The sequence below is a fragment of the Leguminivora glycinivorella genome, chromosome 5, assembly GCF_023078275.1.
Source record: "Leguminivora glycinivorella isolate SPB_JAAS2020 chromosome 5, LegGlyc_1.1, whole genome shotgun sequence".
NCBI lineage: Eukaryota > Metazoa > Arthropoda > Insecta > Lepidoptera > Tortricidae > Leguminivora > Leguminivora glycinivorella.
This window is the reverse complement of record NC_062975.1, coordinates 18,595,358-18,611,477: the sequence shown is the minus strand read 5'-3', so window position 1 is coordinate 18,611,477 and position 16,120 is coordinate 18,595,358. Positions and strand designations below refer to the sequence as shown.

The window sequence follows — 16,120 nt, the reverse complement described above, 5'->3', positions numbered from 1 at the left end:
AATAATGGATTTAGTTTTAAAAATTAATACAATCCGTACAATACTTCAGGCAAAGGATGTTTCAATCTGCCAAGGATTTTTATAGCACAACCAAACTTCTACTATTAAGCTGTAAAATATATTATACGGTATGAAAAATGCATTTTATTTATGTTTTACAATTTTTTCAGTGTGTTTTGCATTTATTTCGTAAAATTTAACTCAGATAAATTGTTATAATTTACAATCTGACAATATGCTCTCTACTCGCGCTTGACCGCGGGCGTACGCGAGGCACCCACCGTTGCCTAGCAACGGAGAGTACAACAGATCAAAATAAAGTACAATTTTAGTTCAATTATATGATTTATATGCTTTTTTGAACGTTGCATTTAATTTATATGCAGTATTTTCGTGTTTTTTCTTCGTTCAAAAAGTGTTTGTTATCAAAAACAATGGATTTAATATGAATAATCTGATGTAGATCAAGATACACTACCTGGTCGCGCCGCCGGTTGAAGGTTTTGTCTTATGACTGTTTCCTCTGTATTTTTCTCTCAAATATGATGAAAAACATGTGTGTAACTCGGGGAGTATGAATATTACTAACTCGAGTCTTTAAATCGCTCCGGCAAGCCGTCGCGATTTAACTTACTCTCGTTAGTAATAGGTATTCAACTTCCTCCCCTTGTTGCACAATGTACTATTTATTCGGGTACCCCTACACGTAAAGTGGGGAGTGTTTTTTTTTTCATTTCAACCCTAACGTGTGATATATTGTTAAATATCTATTTAAAAATGAATAGGGATTTACGAAAAACATTTTCTGATATTGTCCATATTTTCGGAAATAATCGCTCCAAAAGTTAAAAATAAAATATTTATCCCCCTCTAACTTTTGAACCATAAGTTTAAAAAATATGAAAAGAATCACAAAAGTAGATGTTTATAAAGACTTTCTAGGAAAATTATTTTGAACTTGACAGGTTGAACAGTTTTTGAAAAAAAAATACGGCATTCTACGGAACCCTACACTGAGTGTGGCCTGACACGCTGTTCGCCGGTTTTTTATTTTCATTTAATATTATATCGTGTGACTTATTGTTCTGAGTATCTCGACTTGCGATAAACACGTGAATCATCATCTTCATCATACTCACCTCTTGTTTTACTTGCTGTTATATATGGGAACATTTATTATAGAGACATTTATTATACGTTTGAGGGGCGGCTTAATCCAATATCTCAATAAATAATATAGTTATTTTATAAGTAATAAAATATATTACATGCCTAAACAACTTTTCTCATTAATACAACACATTATTTTTAAATCATACAATCCAAAAAAGTTGTTTAGGCATGTAAGATCCAAACTAATTTACTTTATTATAAATGGGAAAGTGTGTGTGTCTGTCTGTTTGTCCGTTTTTGACGGCAAAACGGAGCGACGAATTGACGGATTTTTTAAGTGGAGATAGTTGAAGGGATGAAGAGTGACATAGGCTACTTTTTGTCTCTTTCTAACGCGAACGAAGCCGCGGGCAAAAGCTAGTTACCTATTAAATAACTATATTATTTATTGAAATATTGGATTCAGCCGCCCCTCAAACGTAGGTAGTTCAATCAGGCGCGGTTACGAATACATCACGAGCCTTATAATTGGACTTGGCTCTTTTATTGATGGTTTGAAAGTGGTAGGTATCGATATACCTACCACTTATACCACCAAACGGTAGGTATTTCCGGACCGATGTCCGGAAATACCTACCGTTTGTGTGTGTCCAGAAGCAAGTATTGTTAGTACAACAGTGTTAGAATAAATAGTATTTTATACAATTGTGATATGATACAAAGCTTTTCAGTCGAGTACCATGTTTAGGCCACGAAGCTTGCTGAGTGGCCTAATAGTACGGTACGAGAGTGAAAAGCTTAATTATATCACTATTGTATACAATACTTTTTCTATGAGTCATCATCTTCATCATCAATGGACGAAAATTAAAATTAAATGTTAATAGCGTCGTTCACCGTTGTATCAACATCGGATTACCTGGCAACCAATTGTTTGTAATAACAGTCTCTGATTGGTCGATAACGCGATAGATAAAAAAAATGTGTTTCAGATGCAGACAATTTTTCGTTGTATGACGTTCTATTTTTGAATTTTTTTCAATTGACTAAAGTGAAGTGTAATAAAATATTATAGTTGACTAAGTGTCAAAGACTATCCAACACTGAAAAGTCAGCACATATAGGTAGTTTAGTCTGTGGTGTCCTAATTGACAGATTAAAGTCGACGAGTAGAAAAATTATATTACGTATATAAAGTATAAAAGTAAGGACTAAGGATGTTTACAAAATGAAATAATGGTTTTCGGACAACATTATATTAAATTTTATTTTTTAAAGATTTTGGAACTTACTTCAAACAATTTAAGATTTATGCAAAGCCACTGAAAACAAGAGAAAAAAAAATATAATTTTAGAAATTGCCGAGAGGTGGCCTGAACGCGAGATCACGACACGGCGATTCTAGTCGCAGGGTGGTGGCTCCGGCGTATCGCAAGGAGTTGTGGGTTTCCGCGTTGTCGTTGAGGTACCTACCAGTGCTGGCAGGGAGGACCTGTTGATTATCATTATTTATTTAATTAACAAGAACGGTTACAGTATACCAGTTACACTTGTTAAGAAAAGTAACAAACATATTAATATAATTTAAAGAAATCTTATTGACAATAGTAGAACAAGTATTCAATTAAGTAAAGAAATAAATCTCTCATATAGTATTAGATACGAGGTGCGGTCCAAATGTCTCCGGCCCGACAAATATGGCGGAAGAGTTTAAAAAAAGTATGGATATCATTGTGTTCGTCATTTATTCCACTTTTTGGTGTATAGTTTCTTTAGGTGTCTGTTGGCTGTAGGTTTTTTTACGGTGTTTAGTGCTAGGTTAGTGCCCAAACTTTTATCGTGCTTACAGCGAGATGAGTGAAAAACCGTGAGTTCATGAAACTTGAGACCAGCATAGACACCGCGTAGCGAGTTTTTTGAATGCAATTGCTACTGTAGATGAAACCATGGTTATGTAAGACGATACTCTGTACAAAAGAAAATTAATGGAGTGACAACGTCATGGTGAAAAGGCGCCTAGAACAACCTCTGTCACAAAATGCACGAAAAAAGATAAAGGCTACGGTATTCTAGGGTTGTCACGAAATTCTAACGATTTACATAAAAGAAGGGTAGACTGCGGTAAATAGCAGATGCTACGCAATATTTTTTGGCCAATTACGATAGCAGATTATGCAGAATAGTCTTTAAAAACTTAGCAGAGGCACAAGGGCATCTCCGCGACAATTTCCCCGTTCACGCTGCTTCATTTTACAAGGTTGCTATGACGAAATGTGTCTTCAAAAATATTCGGCACCTACCTTATATTCGAGACGTGACCCCAAGTGATTATTATTTGTTCTAAAAACTTAAGGTAGACTGAAGTAGAAAAAAAAATCTTCGTTTGACGAAGTGACCCGTGCGGTTTAGGGCGATTTTGAGGACAAAAATCTTTATTATTTTTATTAGGTGATGGAGAAGCTTATAAAGAGATTTGAAAAGTGCGTTGTGACAGAGGAAGACTATATTAAAAAATAAAAATAAAATTGTAAAGATATGTAAGCCCTTTCTTTGTTATGCCGGAAACTTTTGGACCGCACCTCGTACATTGATAATGTTATGTATATCACAACATGTCGGGATGTATTATAAATTCATTATACGGGATATAATCCGTTTTCATAGTTTTATTTCATTAGTAACTATCGCTCTAACCGAAAACAATATCATAAAGTAATAGATTTACACATTTTTATCGTACTTACATTCACAAGATGGAATGCAATTTCCTTTCTCATCTCTATAGTAGCCCTTCCTACATTTGCACGCCGGTCTACAATTGACTTTAATGCCGATTTTGTATGGTGGACACTTCTTATGGTGTGTGAAGTCGCTACATTTCTCCCCCGGGCAATTTGATGGACAAGGCACGTATACTTCATTCTTGCCGCATTTAAATGGTGCTGAAAGAATAAGATTAAATTGTCATCATCACTATCATAATCAGCCCTAGGACTTGCTAGTCCTTAGTCAACTTTACAGTTAAGGTCGTCTGTAGCGCATCGTTTGCTAGTCCTTAAGGTGTGTAAGTGTAAATAGGTGCTTTAAATTATTTTTAAAATGAAATATAGTTCCAAATTTTAGTAAATACTTACGACAATCAGGTATGAGGATACAATGGCCGTTCTTATCTCGTTTCCTGTTGTAGCCGCACACGCATCGTGGTTTATCACATACAATTCCAATGGGACAAGTTTGTGGCGAATCTCTGGTTTTGGGGCAGTAGTCCCCTTCACACGGGACGGTGGGGCAGTCATCCCAAACTTCTCCAGGAGGACATTTAGGATGAGCTAAAAAATAACACAAAAATATTATTTTACTGGGTTCAACTTTTATTGCGTACATAGTTTAGCAAGAACCCGCGACCTTTTCAATCCGGAGGTCGGTCGCGGGTTCGAACCCCGGCTCGTACTAATGAGTTTTCCGGAACTATGTGCGAAATTTCATTTGATATTTTGCCAGTCGCTTTTCGGTGAAGGCAAACATGGTGAGGAAACCGGACTAATCCCAATAAGGCCTAGTTACCCTTCGGGTTGGAAGGTTAGATGGCAGTCGCTTTCGTAAAAACTAGTGCCTTTGCCAAATCTTGGGGTTAGTTGTCAAAACGGACCCCAGGCTCCCATGAGCCGTGGCAACAGCCGGGATAACGCAAGGAGGATGATGATGATAGTTTAGCAAGAAAATCAAAGACACTCAAGTTGAAACAGGACGAAATTACTCTTTTAGTGCGTAGCTGCTTCAGTAAAGAAAAACATAGGTCATCCTTTGATCTTTATTCTTAGTTGACTAAAGTTAAGAGGAACGTAAATCTAAAGTGACGAATATTATCCTATTATAAAATTTTACTCAGAAAACTATTAAGAAACCTCATAACTGATCTGCATCAGTCCTAGACCTATACCCTAATATACACACAATGTTATCACAAAAAAATATACATACGGCAGTCCTTTTCTAGAACGCAAATTCCTTTATTGTTTCTAAGGTAACCTTTCTTGCAACGACAACCGGACGAATCGCAGTGTCCCGGCTTTATTTTGGGGCAATGGTGGATCTTGCCTCTGTCGGAGCAATTCTGGCTTTCGCAATTGTGAATGCATGGCTCGTAGTATTCATTTGGTCCCGGACAATATTCTGAAAATAGTAACTGACTAAGAAAAGGTACGAAAACCGCGTCCGCCAAGAAATACGCCGTATTTTCAAGATGATCGTGGTGATTAACAATGACGACATGGATGACCGTGACCACTCTGATAAAAGTGTATCGACTATACTCGGCAAGTATAATGCAAGTAAAGGAATAACCCACATAAAGGAATTTCGATATAGGTCTCGGCTTGCTCCGTGAAAGACAATGGGAAACTGATGATAACGCGAGCCAAGGGTTTTATTGCCTCGGTCGTCAGTTTGGTTGCGGGCAATAAGTATAAGAATAAGAAGAAAAGTATTAATATAGAATAGTACATTACATCAGAGGCCGGGAAAATGAGGATTTCCGGCCAAGTGGGTATATACGGCCGAGCGAGCGTGCGAGCGAGGCCGGATAGGGATACGAGGCCGGGAATCCGTTTTCACGCCGAGGCATGTATAGTGCTTTTCTCAAACATACAATGAAATAAAAAAATGATGCTCTAAAGGACAATATTTTATTTATTAAGTGACAAAATACAAATAGACATATGAATACTAGTCATTAAACGAATTTCACGTGCAAACGTCAACGATAAAAAGCTTATTCTAAAACTACATTACAATACATTGTTTGTGAACGATACGCTAGGATCCATTTTGGAACCAAATTGGAATACACTCAAACGTCACGTGTGACAAGTATCCAGGTCACACAAAAATTTAAAAAAAAAGTGACATGACAGTACTGACAGCTTACTTAAATATCTATTTAGACTAAATCTAACCTTTCTTTTTTGTACATTTTTATTCATTATAACACTATTCCATAGGGTACATTTAGTAAGAGAGACTACATACTAAAATTCACTACAGACAATACAGGCAAATCAATCAGAAAGATGTTTGGATAAATTTCATGTAAAACGCTTATTGCAGATATACAAAATTGGACGTAAGTATTGACAAATTTAATTTATATTGAAAGTTATGTTTGACATGTTAGGGGAATTGTTTATAGATATTGTTATGGTTTTCCCAGGTACACTAATGTTAGTTTGCTGAATTTCGGATGACGAACCTGGCTGTGATAGGACATTATGGCTGGTCGACTGTTCGTTTGTCTTGTCATTTTGCTGAGGAGGCAATGTTGGCAGGGGACCTGATACACCAGCCTGGGTCATATCTTGGAGATGGTTAACAGATGACAGTGAGGCCGGCACAGAATCAACTCTAGGGAACTCAGGAAAAACTGGAGGGTCACGAGAACAACCTGGCTGCGGGTTGTCGTAAATTGATGGATTCAAATGAAGATTTTCATGGGATGTGGCTGTGTTGTTAGTTCTTGCTAATATAATATTTTTAGTTATATTTTTTGTGGTTTCTTGTTTAACTCCAATTGATTCATCAATATAACCTTCTGCAACTCTATCCGACTTCCACCCTCCATGTCTTTTAACACTCAAAAGATTGGCTCCGGAGTCAGCAAGGAGGGTGGCAGACGTCCGGCGAAAACAATGACCAGTATACAGGTGTGGGCTTTCTAAGTTTAAAAATGTAGCAATATCTCTTGGCATATTTAAAATTTTGTGGCGTCCAATAACTTGTTTTGTACATTTGCCCTTCTGGTAATTTAAAAACAGTCTTTCTGTTCCAGTATTCTTGGGTCGAAGGGCATAATATTTCATGAAAATGTTCATGAATTCTTCACGGATTACAAAAGATCTATCCGTTTTATTTTTTGTGTCACATAACTTAAAAATAATTATGTCACCTTGAAACTCAATGTTTTTTGTGGTGATGTTTGTCAATTCCATTGCTCTACAAGCACCATTTACGCCCAAGATCAAGGCAACCTGCAAATGATAAGTTGATTAGTGAATACTTCTATTATAAATGTAATTTTGTAGTGTATAATGTAAAAAAACCTTCAACATAAATGTAATGAGTTTAGAAGTAAGTTTTTATTCTTTAAGTTATTTTTAGTTTATAGTTCATAATGCTAATTATGTAGTTTAAAATTTAGATTTTAGTTTCTTAGACTTTATTCATTTTATGTTAATTTGTATGTTATTTGTAAGTTGTGTAATTTATTTTAATAGTTTTTAAATAGTTTTGATGACAAACTTACCTTTGTAGCTAGATATTTTTCATCGGGAGCTTGGTTTAAAAATGTTTGGACGTTTTCACTTGTAAATATTTTAGATTTTTTTGCAGTGTAGCCATCTGATTGACGTTTAAGCCATGCAGTTAGTTTACCATAACTTTTTATATTTATGTCATGTTTCAGTTGCAATGTTGCTTTTATCATTGAGTACAATGACCACAAAGTTGACACCTTTTTTTTTGCACTTTGTTCTTGAAAATAGGCTAATAATACATTTTCCGAGAAGTTCACTGCCTTTTTTTCCAATTTCCAGCTCATGAAATTATCATAAGCGGTCATATACCGCTCTTTGGATTTCGGCGGGAGCAAGTTATTCATGGCTAACTCTGCCTCTGCTCTTAATTCCGGCGGAGTACCGTCCAGAAACATTTCATCGTCAGTATTTTCGTCTGAAGAAATCATTTTTTTAGTATTTTCAATGAACTTTGCCAAATTACAACCAACAATGAACCTGAATTTTAATATAAAATTTTCTATTTTCCCTCCAAATTTTGTTTTAATTATCTATGGCACACATGTAGTTCATCGTTCGAGTAGTAGCTTTTAAGGATATTATACATGAACTGAAACTAAAAGGAAGCAGTAATATATGTTTATGGCTAATTATTATTTGTATTGTTAAAAATATTGTTTTGGCCTTCTGGTTAATCATTATAGAATATATTGATAAGAATAATAACCTATCGAATTCATTTCGCAACATAGATATTTAGATTATTTATTTCAGCTCGTGTATAACAGCCCTTGCTGCCGACATTTTAGTCTGACAACCAATATTAAAAACAAAACCTGCTTTTTGTCCAACCAACCAGTAGCGTTGATGACAATGTTGTCGAAATTAAAAAAAAAAATTACTTTGCAGGCCTAGGCCTAAAAAATAATATGAAATCCCTTTACAGTCCTCTCGAGTTGTTGCGCCCAAAAAGCGATACTTCCCAGCCCATTTTAAGGAACGTAAAGACAATATTTCATTGCATGTTTGAGAAAAAGTACTTATAAGTACAAAAAATCCAAAGACTCTTCAGAAATAACCGACAATAACGTCTAACCTGACAGATTACAGGTCTATCCATTTTCCTGCATAGAATTTTGCAAGTAGGCAAACTTGCTAAGCGAATACTAATACTGTACCAAGTTGATCATGGAGTGAAACCGATGTTTTTAATTTAAACATGCAAGGTTTACTTACCTGGGCATTTTTCTTTTGGTATGCAAATTCCATTTTTGGCTCTCAAGTAACCCTTTTTACAAATGCATCCCTTTATACAATCACATTCTGCAGGATCTATGCAGACGACTGGCTTGTTTAAATCACTGCATTTCTTAGGGCCACATCCACCATTTATGCAAGGAGAATAAACTTCATTTTCAGTGCAGGTTGGAGCTAAAATTATAAAATTAATATCATATTCAAAAAAATTATTAGGTGCCCTTAAAAAATTGTATTAGACTCCATTAGGAAATATTTGATGTACATATACTAATGACACCCAGCATTGTTAAATTAACATTTCTTTCATTAATTAAATATGTATGGCTAAAGATATCAAAATAAATTGGAAGTAACACATGTACATCATATATATATTTAAAAATCGAAATAAGATGTCATATATTTAAAAAAAAATTGCAGGTTTTTAAAATATATATTAAGGCTGTAAGCGTTAAAAATTTAACAATATTTTTTATAAATATTTACTCAATAAAAACAAACTACAGTATTATGTACAACTAAAAATTAATTAACTTAAAATATATTTACAAATAAAAAATGCAGCCCAGGTCTTCGTGCGTAAGAATTGAATAGAGGCGAAAAAAAGTTCGGTAAGGTAAAAATTTCAAAAGTGGAAAATTTATACAGAAAAAAAAAAGATTTATTCAGACGTTTGATAAGTATCATGACTGTACTTACTGCAATCTTTTTCCTAACACACTTTTTCTGGTTAGGATCGTAAAAGAATCCATCTCTACAATCACAACCGTTGAGTTTACAAATCAATGGACAAACAGGATGTTTTTTGCCAATATCTGAGCATTTTTTGCCACAGTTCGTGCCACATCCAGACTCTGCGTTTTTGTCTCCACCACATGCTAAAATTACAAATAAAATTATTTGTTTTAAAGGCATTATACAGCGTGTGTATTCCATACGGTCGAATATTTTAATAACGATAAGTATCGGACCTAAGGAGCCTAACTACATGTTTTTTTTTAAATAGATGTGATTTCATAGATAATGATTCAGTACGCAATTGTATTATGTCCACAAAAATTAGCATGCATACCTAAACGTCATTACGGCATGATGTTTATGTCATGAAAATTTATTTGGACGGTGCATATTGCTGCTTGGTCAGATTAAAAAAATATTACTCTTAATTAATAAACCTTTTTAACAAAATGATTATCTTATACAATTCATATGATCAGATACTATAACTGGATACATTATTTGCCCGTATGGAATCCACACGCTATATACAAGCGTCACTAGATATTAAAACTATAGAATGAAGTTGGTAGGAGGTAAACGTAAAAGAAAAAAGGCTTACAGCACAAATGAAGTAGATATATAATAGATGAGACATGTCCGAAATAGTTACTCCTAGTAACACCAGGAAAACCGTATACGTCTGCCTACAGATAGTGCAGGATTCAGATAGGATTCAGGATTCAGTTGAAGTCTAAACCGAAAATTTAATTCCCTAGAAACTTTACACCTTTTAATTCTTATTCAACGCGTGCTTTCTGGTGTTTTATTCCGCGTTTCGAATAATAAGGACGACTTTCTTTTTTTTAAGTCTTATAGAAGGTTAGTAGACAAAAAAATTTAAGTACTTACATGGACAATCTTTTTTAGGAATGCAAATACCCTTATGATTACGGACATAGCCGTCCTTACACTTGCATCCCGGCTTGCACTTCTTATGACAGTCCAATGGGAAACCAAGCTCGGAACAAAGTTCAGGTCTACATCTCTTGATAGAGCAGTCGTCGTAAAACTCATTCTTTCCGCATTTAGGCGGTTCTGCAAATAATATGTTTTTTTTGAGGTCATTCAAAAGTGTATTTTTCTTTTTGATTGTAGGCACCTATGTAAACATAGAAATATATCAATAAAGACTAATCAAATACTATAAGATAAGTAATAGAAATATATACAAGAATACTAAACTAAACTATGTATATACTAACTTAAAATTAACTTATAAATAAAAGATACTCCCTAAGTCGTGACTATTTGTTATGGTGCCCAGAAGGCTGGCAGCATTACCTCTTTGATAATTATATTAATTATTTTAAAATCCTGACGGAGTGGGAATGCATTTACGCACGACGTGTGGGACTCGCCGTTTCTTTCCCCTCCCCTCATGAGAGGGGGGAAACTTGGCCCTTCCCACTAAACCCACTCCAGCGTTTCATCCTCTTTGCCGTTCGTGAGGGCGCGCTGGGATCGATGTATGTCATTTGCCATGGCGCCCTCCGAACCTCGAATACCCCTGCAACTTCAGTAACTTCAAAGAAAGAGAAAGAAACTGGTACATATTTTGAAGTTATATGTTACAAAGGTTGTAGTCAAAAAAACTAATAGACAGCTTTATTTCTGACTTATTGAACCACATCAGAGTTGGCATAGCTAGGGTTCGACGACGTGTGTCGAAGATGAACATTTTGTACATTACAGCTGAAGAAAAAAAGGTTTGAAGAGGGAATTGCTTTAAGGGTATTTTCGACCCTTTCGAAGACGGTTTATCCTGTTTATTTCAGTTTCCATTCTTGACATTTATTTATGAATTACCTTATTCACAATAAAAAAATATAATACATTCAGAGAAAAATCGTGAAAAGGTTTTCATAAGCTGTGCCTTCTTTGGACCAGAGTCGCCTTCATTGGACCACAAAGTGGCCATCAATGGACTCAGGAAATTTATACCAATGGTCCAATCAATGAAACTTATGAAAATCGACAAAGAAATATTTTTTATACAAATTTTATAATTAAAAATAAATATTTATATTCTTTTCATATGTACTAGTTTTTTCTTACGTAATGTCTATTTTCGCACGGGTGAATAATTCTAAAAAAAAAGTTGCCATGATTGGACCGGTCCGATGATAGAACCCACAGGTGGTCCATTGATAGCAACTAAGTGTCACATCAGAAATAAAAATATTAAAAAATAGAGAAAATAAATGCCTGGAAACTGTTGTTTTAAATTTGCTCATTAATAAATGTTTAAGCAATATACGTCAACATACAAATTCAATTGCCAATGTATTTATACTTTCGTGATTTTATTCCTTCGCGTAATTTAACTTCAACAGCGCTCGAAACACACTTGGACGCGTCACTCTTTTCCAGGAAGCGATGCGCGACCGAGGTTAGGGGGTGGCCCAAGGTGAGGCCTAAGGTCACTTTGTACCATAAATCCATCTGTCACGATTAAATTTTGAAATATTTAAGTGGTCTAATCAAAGCGCTGGTCCAATGATCGCAACCTTCCCCTACTATTGTTTTACCATTGTATTTTACGACTAGGGAACAAATAAAATTATTTTATTGAATATACATTTTTTTAATTTGTTCTTTTTTTCAAGTAGTCACACTACTATATATAAATTATAAATTAAAATAGATATCATACACGAAAGAAAAAACGACAAGGCCCACTGGTGACCGAGCCGGGAATCGAACCCGGGTCTTCAGCTTACGCGGCTAACGTCTTCGCCACTAGACCACCCGTCCTATTGTATTTTACTTCAAATAACACAAAAAGAGATTTTCTAAGAGAACTGGATAATTCTTATTAAAAAAGTATAAACAGCAGCTTTGTTTATCTAGGTCCTGAGAAACTCGTTTGTATCTCGTAAATAAGACAAGTAAAGTCATATTTTAATTAAATTATGTCAAACCAGGCGCTTTATTTTCATAAGAGTTTTAATAATATTCTCTCAATAAAGTAACTTGTGCCACTTTAAACGTAAGTACGGTCAACCAATTTGAATCCTAGGCCACTCTAGAACCCTGTCTCATTTAAACCATGTTCTATTTTCCATAAGAAGTCACATTGACGTTTACTGTGCAAAGGTTCTACAGTGGCCTAGGATTCAAATTGGCTGACTGTACATACTTATTTTGCAATTCTGAGTAGGTCATTTTCTTAGGCCCACTTGCACCAACTACTTAACTCAGGGTTAATGGGCTGTCGACTGTCAAAAACCATATAAAGTGGCGGGTTAACCCAAGGGTTTACCCTCCATTTTCATTGCTGCAAGTGGCCCTTTAGCAAGTAAGTAGGTACGAGTAAATGACCTTTAATATTAATAGCGCTTTCTATAGTTTCTATTCTGCTAGATAAATATTACCGCCCTTTTTTATCTTATTCAGTAATTAAGAAAATAATAATGGTTGATACGCATAATTACTTGAAAAATATCCATCCTTTTCATAATTAGCGTAATTTAGATGAAACCATTACTCGTTTTAAAAGGAATGTTTAACCTATTCACATATTTTATTAGATTTAATCCTTTGCTACCTCCTAAAACCTTAAGACGATACGGTATCTACTGAGTATAAATTCTCCATACAAACGCTCTCGACTATTTCCTCCTTGGTTTTGAAGATAGATCAATGATTTTTCCAACACAGATTGATTATTATTTTTATCTGAAAGTCGGACCGTTTTGCCTTTTTTTGATATTCTGCTGTGTTTTAAAGATTCTAGAGCCAATCAAAAATTTCCTAGCGGTAAAACGGCGAATTTTCGTGTGAATTGGAAGTGGCGAAAATAAAGGTGTGATACTCAAGATTGGCAACAATTATCCAATAAAAGCTAAACGGTCCGACATAGATTATTTCATTATTATTCAGATTCTCAAATTTCTTTCCGATTGATTAAGTTTTGAAGGAGGAAAAGAGTCGAGAGCGGAACCTCGATTTTAAAGATTTTTTTGAAATATCTTTTGACTGAGTTGTTCTTAATGGAGTGTTTATGTTCTTTTTTTCGATAAATCAAATTACAGGGTTAAAGTCGTTAATAACACTAAATTTAGTCCTTTATCGCAATTTAACTAAAATTCCCATAGTAAGGTCAAAAACCAGACAAAAACACGTGCATCATTGAAAATTTATAAAACACATTACAAATATATAGATAATATCCTTTTCATTATTAGCATACTTTGTTCATTTAAGATGCGTACCAATAACCATATCCTCTTAAATCTATGTTGTAAGTTTATTATATAAATTAACAATTTCGGAAAATCACGACCCTGTGTCCTGAGCTAGGAAACCCTGTGTTACAGGACGCAGTTTCGTCGAACTAGTACCTTAATCTATATTGTATTGTTGTTTTATAATCTATACGATTCGTGTTATAACAAAGGGTTCAGAAAATGTTTCGAGGGAGGTCAAAAATTTACTGATACTGTGACGTCAACTACAACACTGCAACGGAAGTAAAATGAAATACATAAATATTTTAGGATTTTTTTTTTGACTAAACCCCACGGTAAGCTGAAGAAAGGCTTGTGTTGTATGTACTTAAACAAAGATACATAATTATTCAAATACTTACTTACTTACTTACTGACTGCGATGGCTCAGCGACCCGAAGTGGATCTTGGCCTCCGACACTAGATTCCGCCATTCGCTCCTATCCTGTGCAATCTGATGCCACTCAGTCACTTGAAGGTCACGCAGGTCTTTCTGGACCCCGTCGATCCATCGGTACCTGGGCCTTCCGACCGGCCGTTTTTCAGTAGATCGCCACAAGTGAGCTCTTTTGGCCGCACGATCCTCTCCCATCCTCTCCACATGGCCGAGCCATCGCAGACGAGAAGCTTTACTCTCGCCGATGACGTTGGGCTCAAATACTTAAATACATGGAAAACATCCAAGACCCAGGAACATCTGTGATCATCGCACAAATAAATGCTCTTACCGGGATTCGAACCCAGCAAAATGCAGCATCAGTTGACAACAAACGCCACGTTTACTTACCTTCGCAAATGCAGGGAGCCTCCGTTGTTGTTGTTCTTGTACCTGTACAAGCAAGGTCATATAATGTTTAATTTACTTACTTTTCATGAATCTATTGACTAAATGTAAACTACGTTTTGTCTGTACAAAATTAAAAGAATCTCAAAATGTACACTTGTACAGTCACCTGCAATAAAATTTGCTCTTCGAAGGCAAGAATTATGTTTGACACAATCATGTTTGTGGAGCCATTAAAGCATGTCACATATTTTAGAGGCGTCCAATGAGTACCATGTTATTGCAGGTGACTGTATAGTGCCACATACTTTCTTTCAGGAGCGTCAAATATCTTGAAGTGCGACGTGCAGTGCGTGCGTTTTCAAAAAAGCCTTTGATTTGAGAGCGATAATTACGGGAATAATAAAAATGACTAATTCGATTTCACCCGCAACCAAGATGGGCCTTTTTAAAATCTCACGAGCTGTACTGTAGGTAGGCAATGAGAACCGAATTCCCGTGCCGCTTTTTTTAAGGCTGCTCTTAAGTGTACAACTATGGAAACGGAGGGGATGAAGCAGATGTGATTATAATCAATCAAAATTATGTAAAATATGTTCAACGATAAAAATATACAGACAGGATATGGCGCAAATTGTCGTTTGTTAATTAGCAAAGAAATTATCTAGATTCTGATTATCATGGATTCCGGAAAGTAATGCCTAATTCCATCAATTAATGGGAACGTCTTTTGTATAAAAATCAGTTTCATCCTTTACCTACGCCGTGTCTTGCGTGGGCGACGGTCGCCGTCGCGTCTCATACTTCCATATCGATAAGGTTTGATTTCGTATGCGTCGCATCGCCGTCGCGCGACCATCGCGCGACCGTCGCCCACGCAAGCCACGGCGTTACCCTTTGGTTTTCCCTTTTATCCTTAAAAGTAAAACTTACCACATTTGTCACATGCGATTGCCATATTGAACGACGCCGCACAAGCGGCCAAAACCAGAACCTTCCACATTGTCGCGCCACATTAACTTCACAGAGCTACATCGCTTCTTATATCCAACTTTATGGGCACTTGTGTACACATTACTGCACTATTGTTGCATTCAATTAATTCATATAATAAATAAGCCCTTTTGTGACATGTTTTTAACGCATTAAAACATTGTTATTGCAAATACAGTTAATAAGTTAATAATGATATATTTTACAACAAAGAAATAAATTATTGTTGTACAGTCAGCATCAATAAAACAACACCTCAAAAGTATCTGACATCCTGAATACATTTTCTAAATATAAATAAATCAGAAATGTCAAAGTTTAATTCTTAATTCTTTGCCCTGTTTAGTTTTGTTATAGGTACAGATTATTATAATGTAGACAATAAAGTTGTAGTAGGTATTGCATACTTACTTTCTCAGTAGTAGACTTAGAATTGCACGCATTAAGTTAATTTAGTTTTCTTTAGCGCCAAATCAATTATTAACTGGCAATCCAGGAAAAGTGACATCCTGCGATTCAGGCGTGGCCTTTGGCAGATGCACGTAATAGAGGCAATATATAGATATTCTGCTAAATTTTGAGAATATAGATAGCTATATTCTCAAAATTTAGCAGTGTTTAACTATGATATGATATTGTAACTGTACTAATAAATTATAATCGTGTCTAATCAT

General features: G+C 35.4%; 1 protein-coding gene across 1 annotated transcript; it reads right to left on the bottom strand.

Annotated features, from left to right (window-relative positions):
• Positions 1-2,353: 2,353 nt before the first annotated feature.
• Positions 2,354-15,502, bottom strand: LOC125226214 (mucin-5B-like). Its single transcript, XM_048130130.1, has 8 exons — positions 15,387-15,502; positions 14,457-14,498; positions 10,290-10,475; positions 8,637-8,831; positions 5,095-5,286; positions 4,248-4,442; positions 3,858-4,055; positions 2,354-2,605 (listed from the first exon to the last, which is right to left on the bottom strand). The coding sequence occupies exons 1-8, from the start codon at positions 15,454-15,456 to the stop codon at positions 2,583-2,585; spliced, it is 1,101 nt and encodes a 366-aa protein (XP_047986087.1). The 5' UTR covers positions 15,457-15,502; the 3' UTR covers positions 2,354-2,582.
• Between the last annotated feature and the right edge of the window lie 618 nt (positions 15,503-16,120).

Bases quoted from the DNA above. Each gene is read 5' to 3' on its own strand.
- LOC125226214 (XM_048130130.1), bottom strand. From the start codon at position 15,456: ATGTGGAAGGTTCTGGTTTTGGCCGCTTGTGCGGCGTCGTTCAATATG. The intron at 8,832-10,289 runs GTAAGTACTTAA...TTATAATTTTAG, and splicing joins TCCTAAAAAAGATTGTCCAT to CTCCAACCTGCACTGAAAAT. The intron at 5,287-8,636 runs GTAAGTAAACCT...TACTATTTTCAG, and splicing joins ACCAAAAGAAAAATGCCCAG to AATATTGTCCGGGACCAAAT.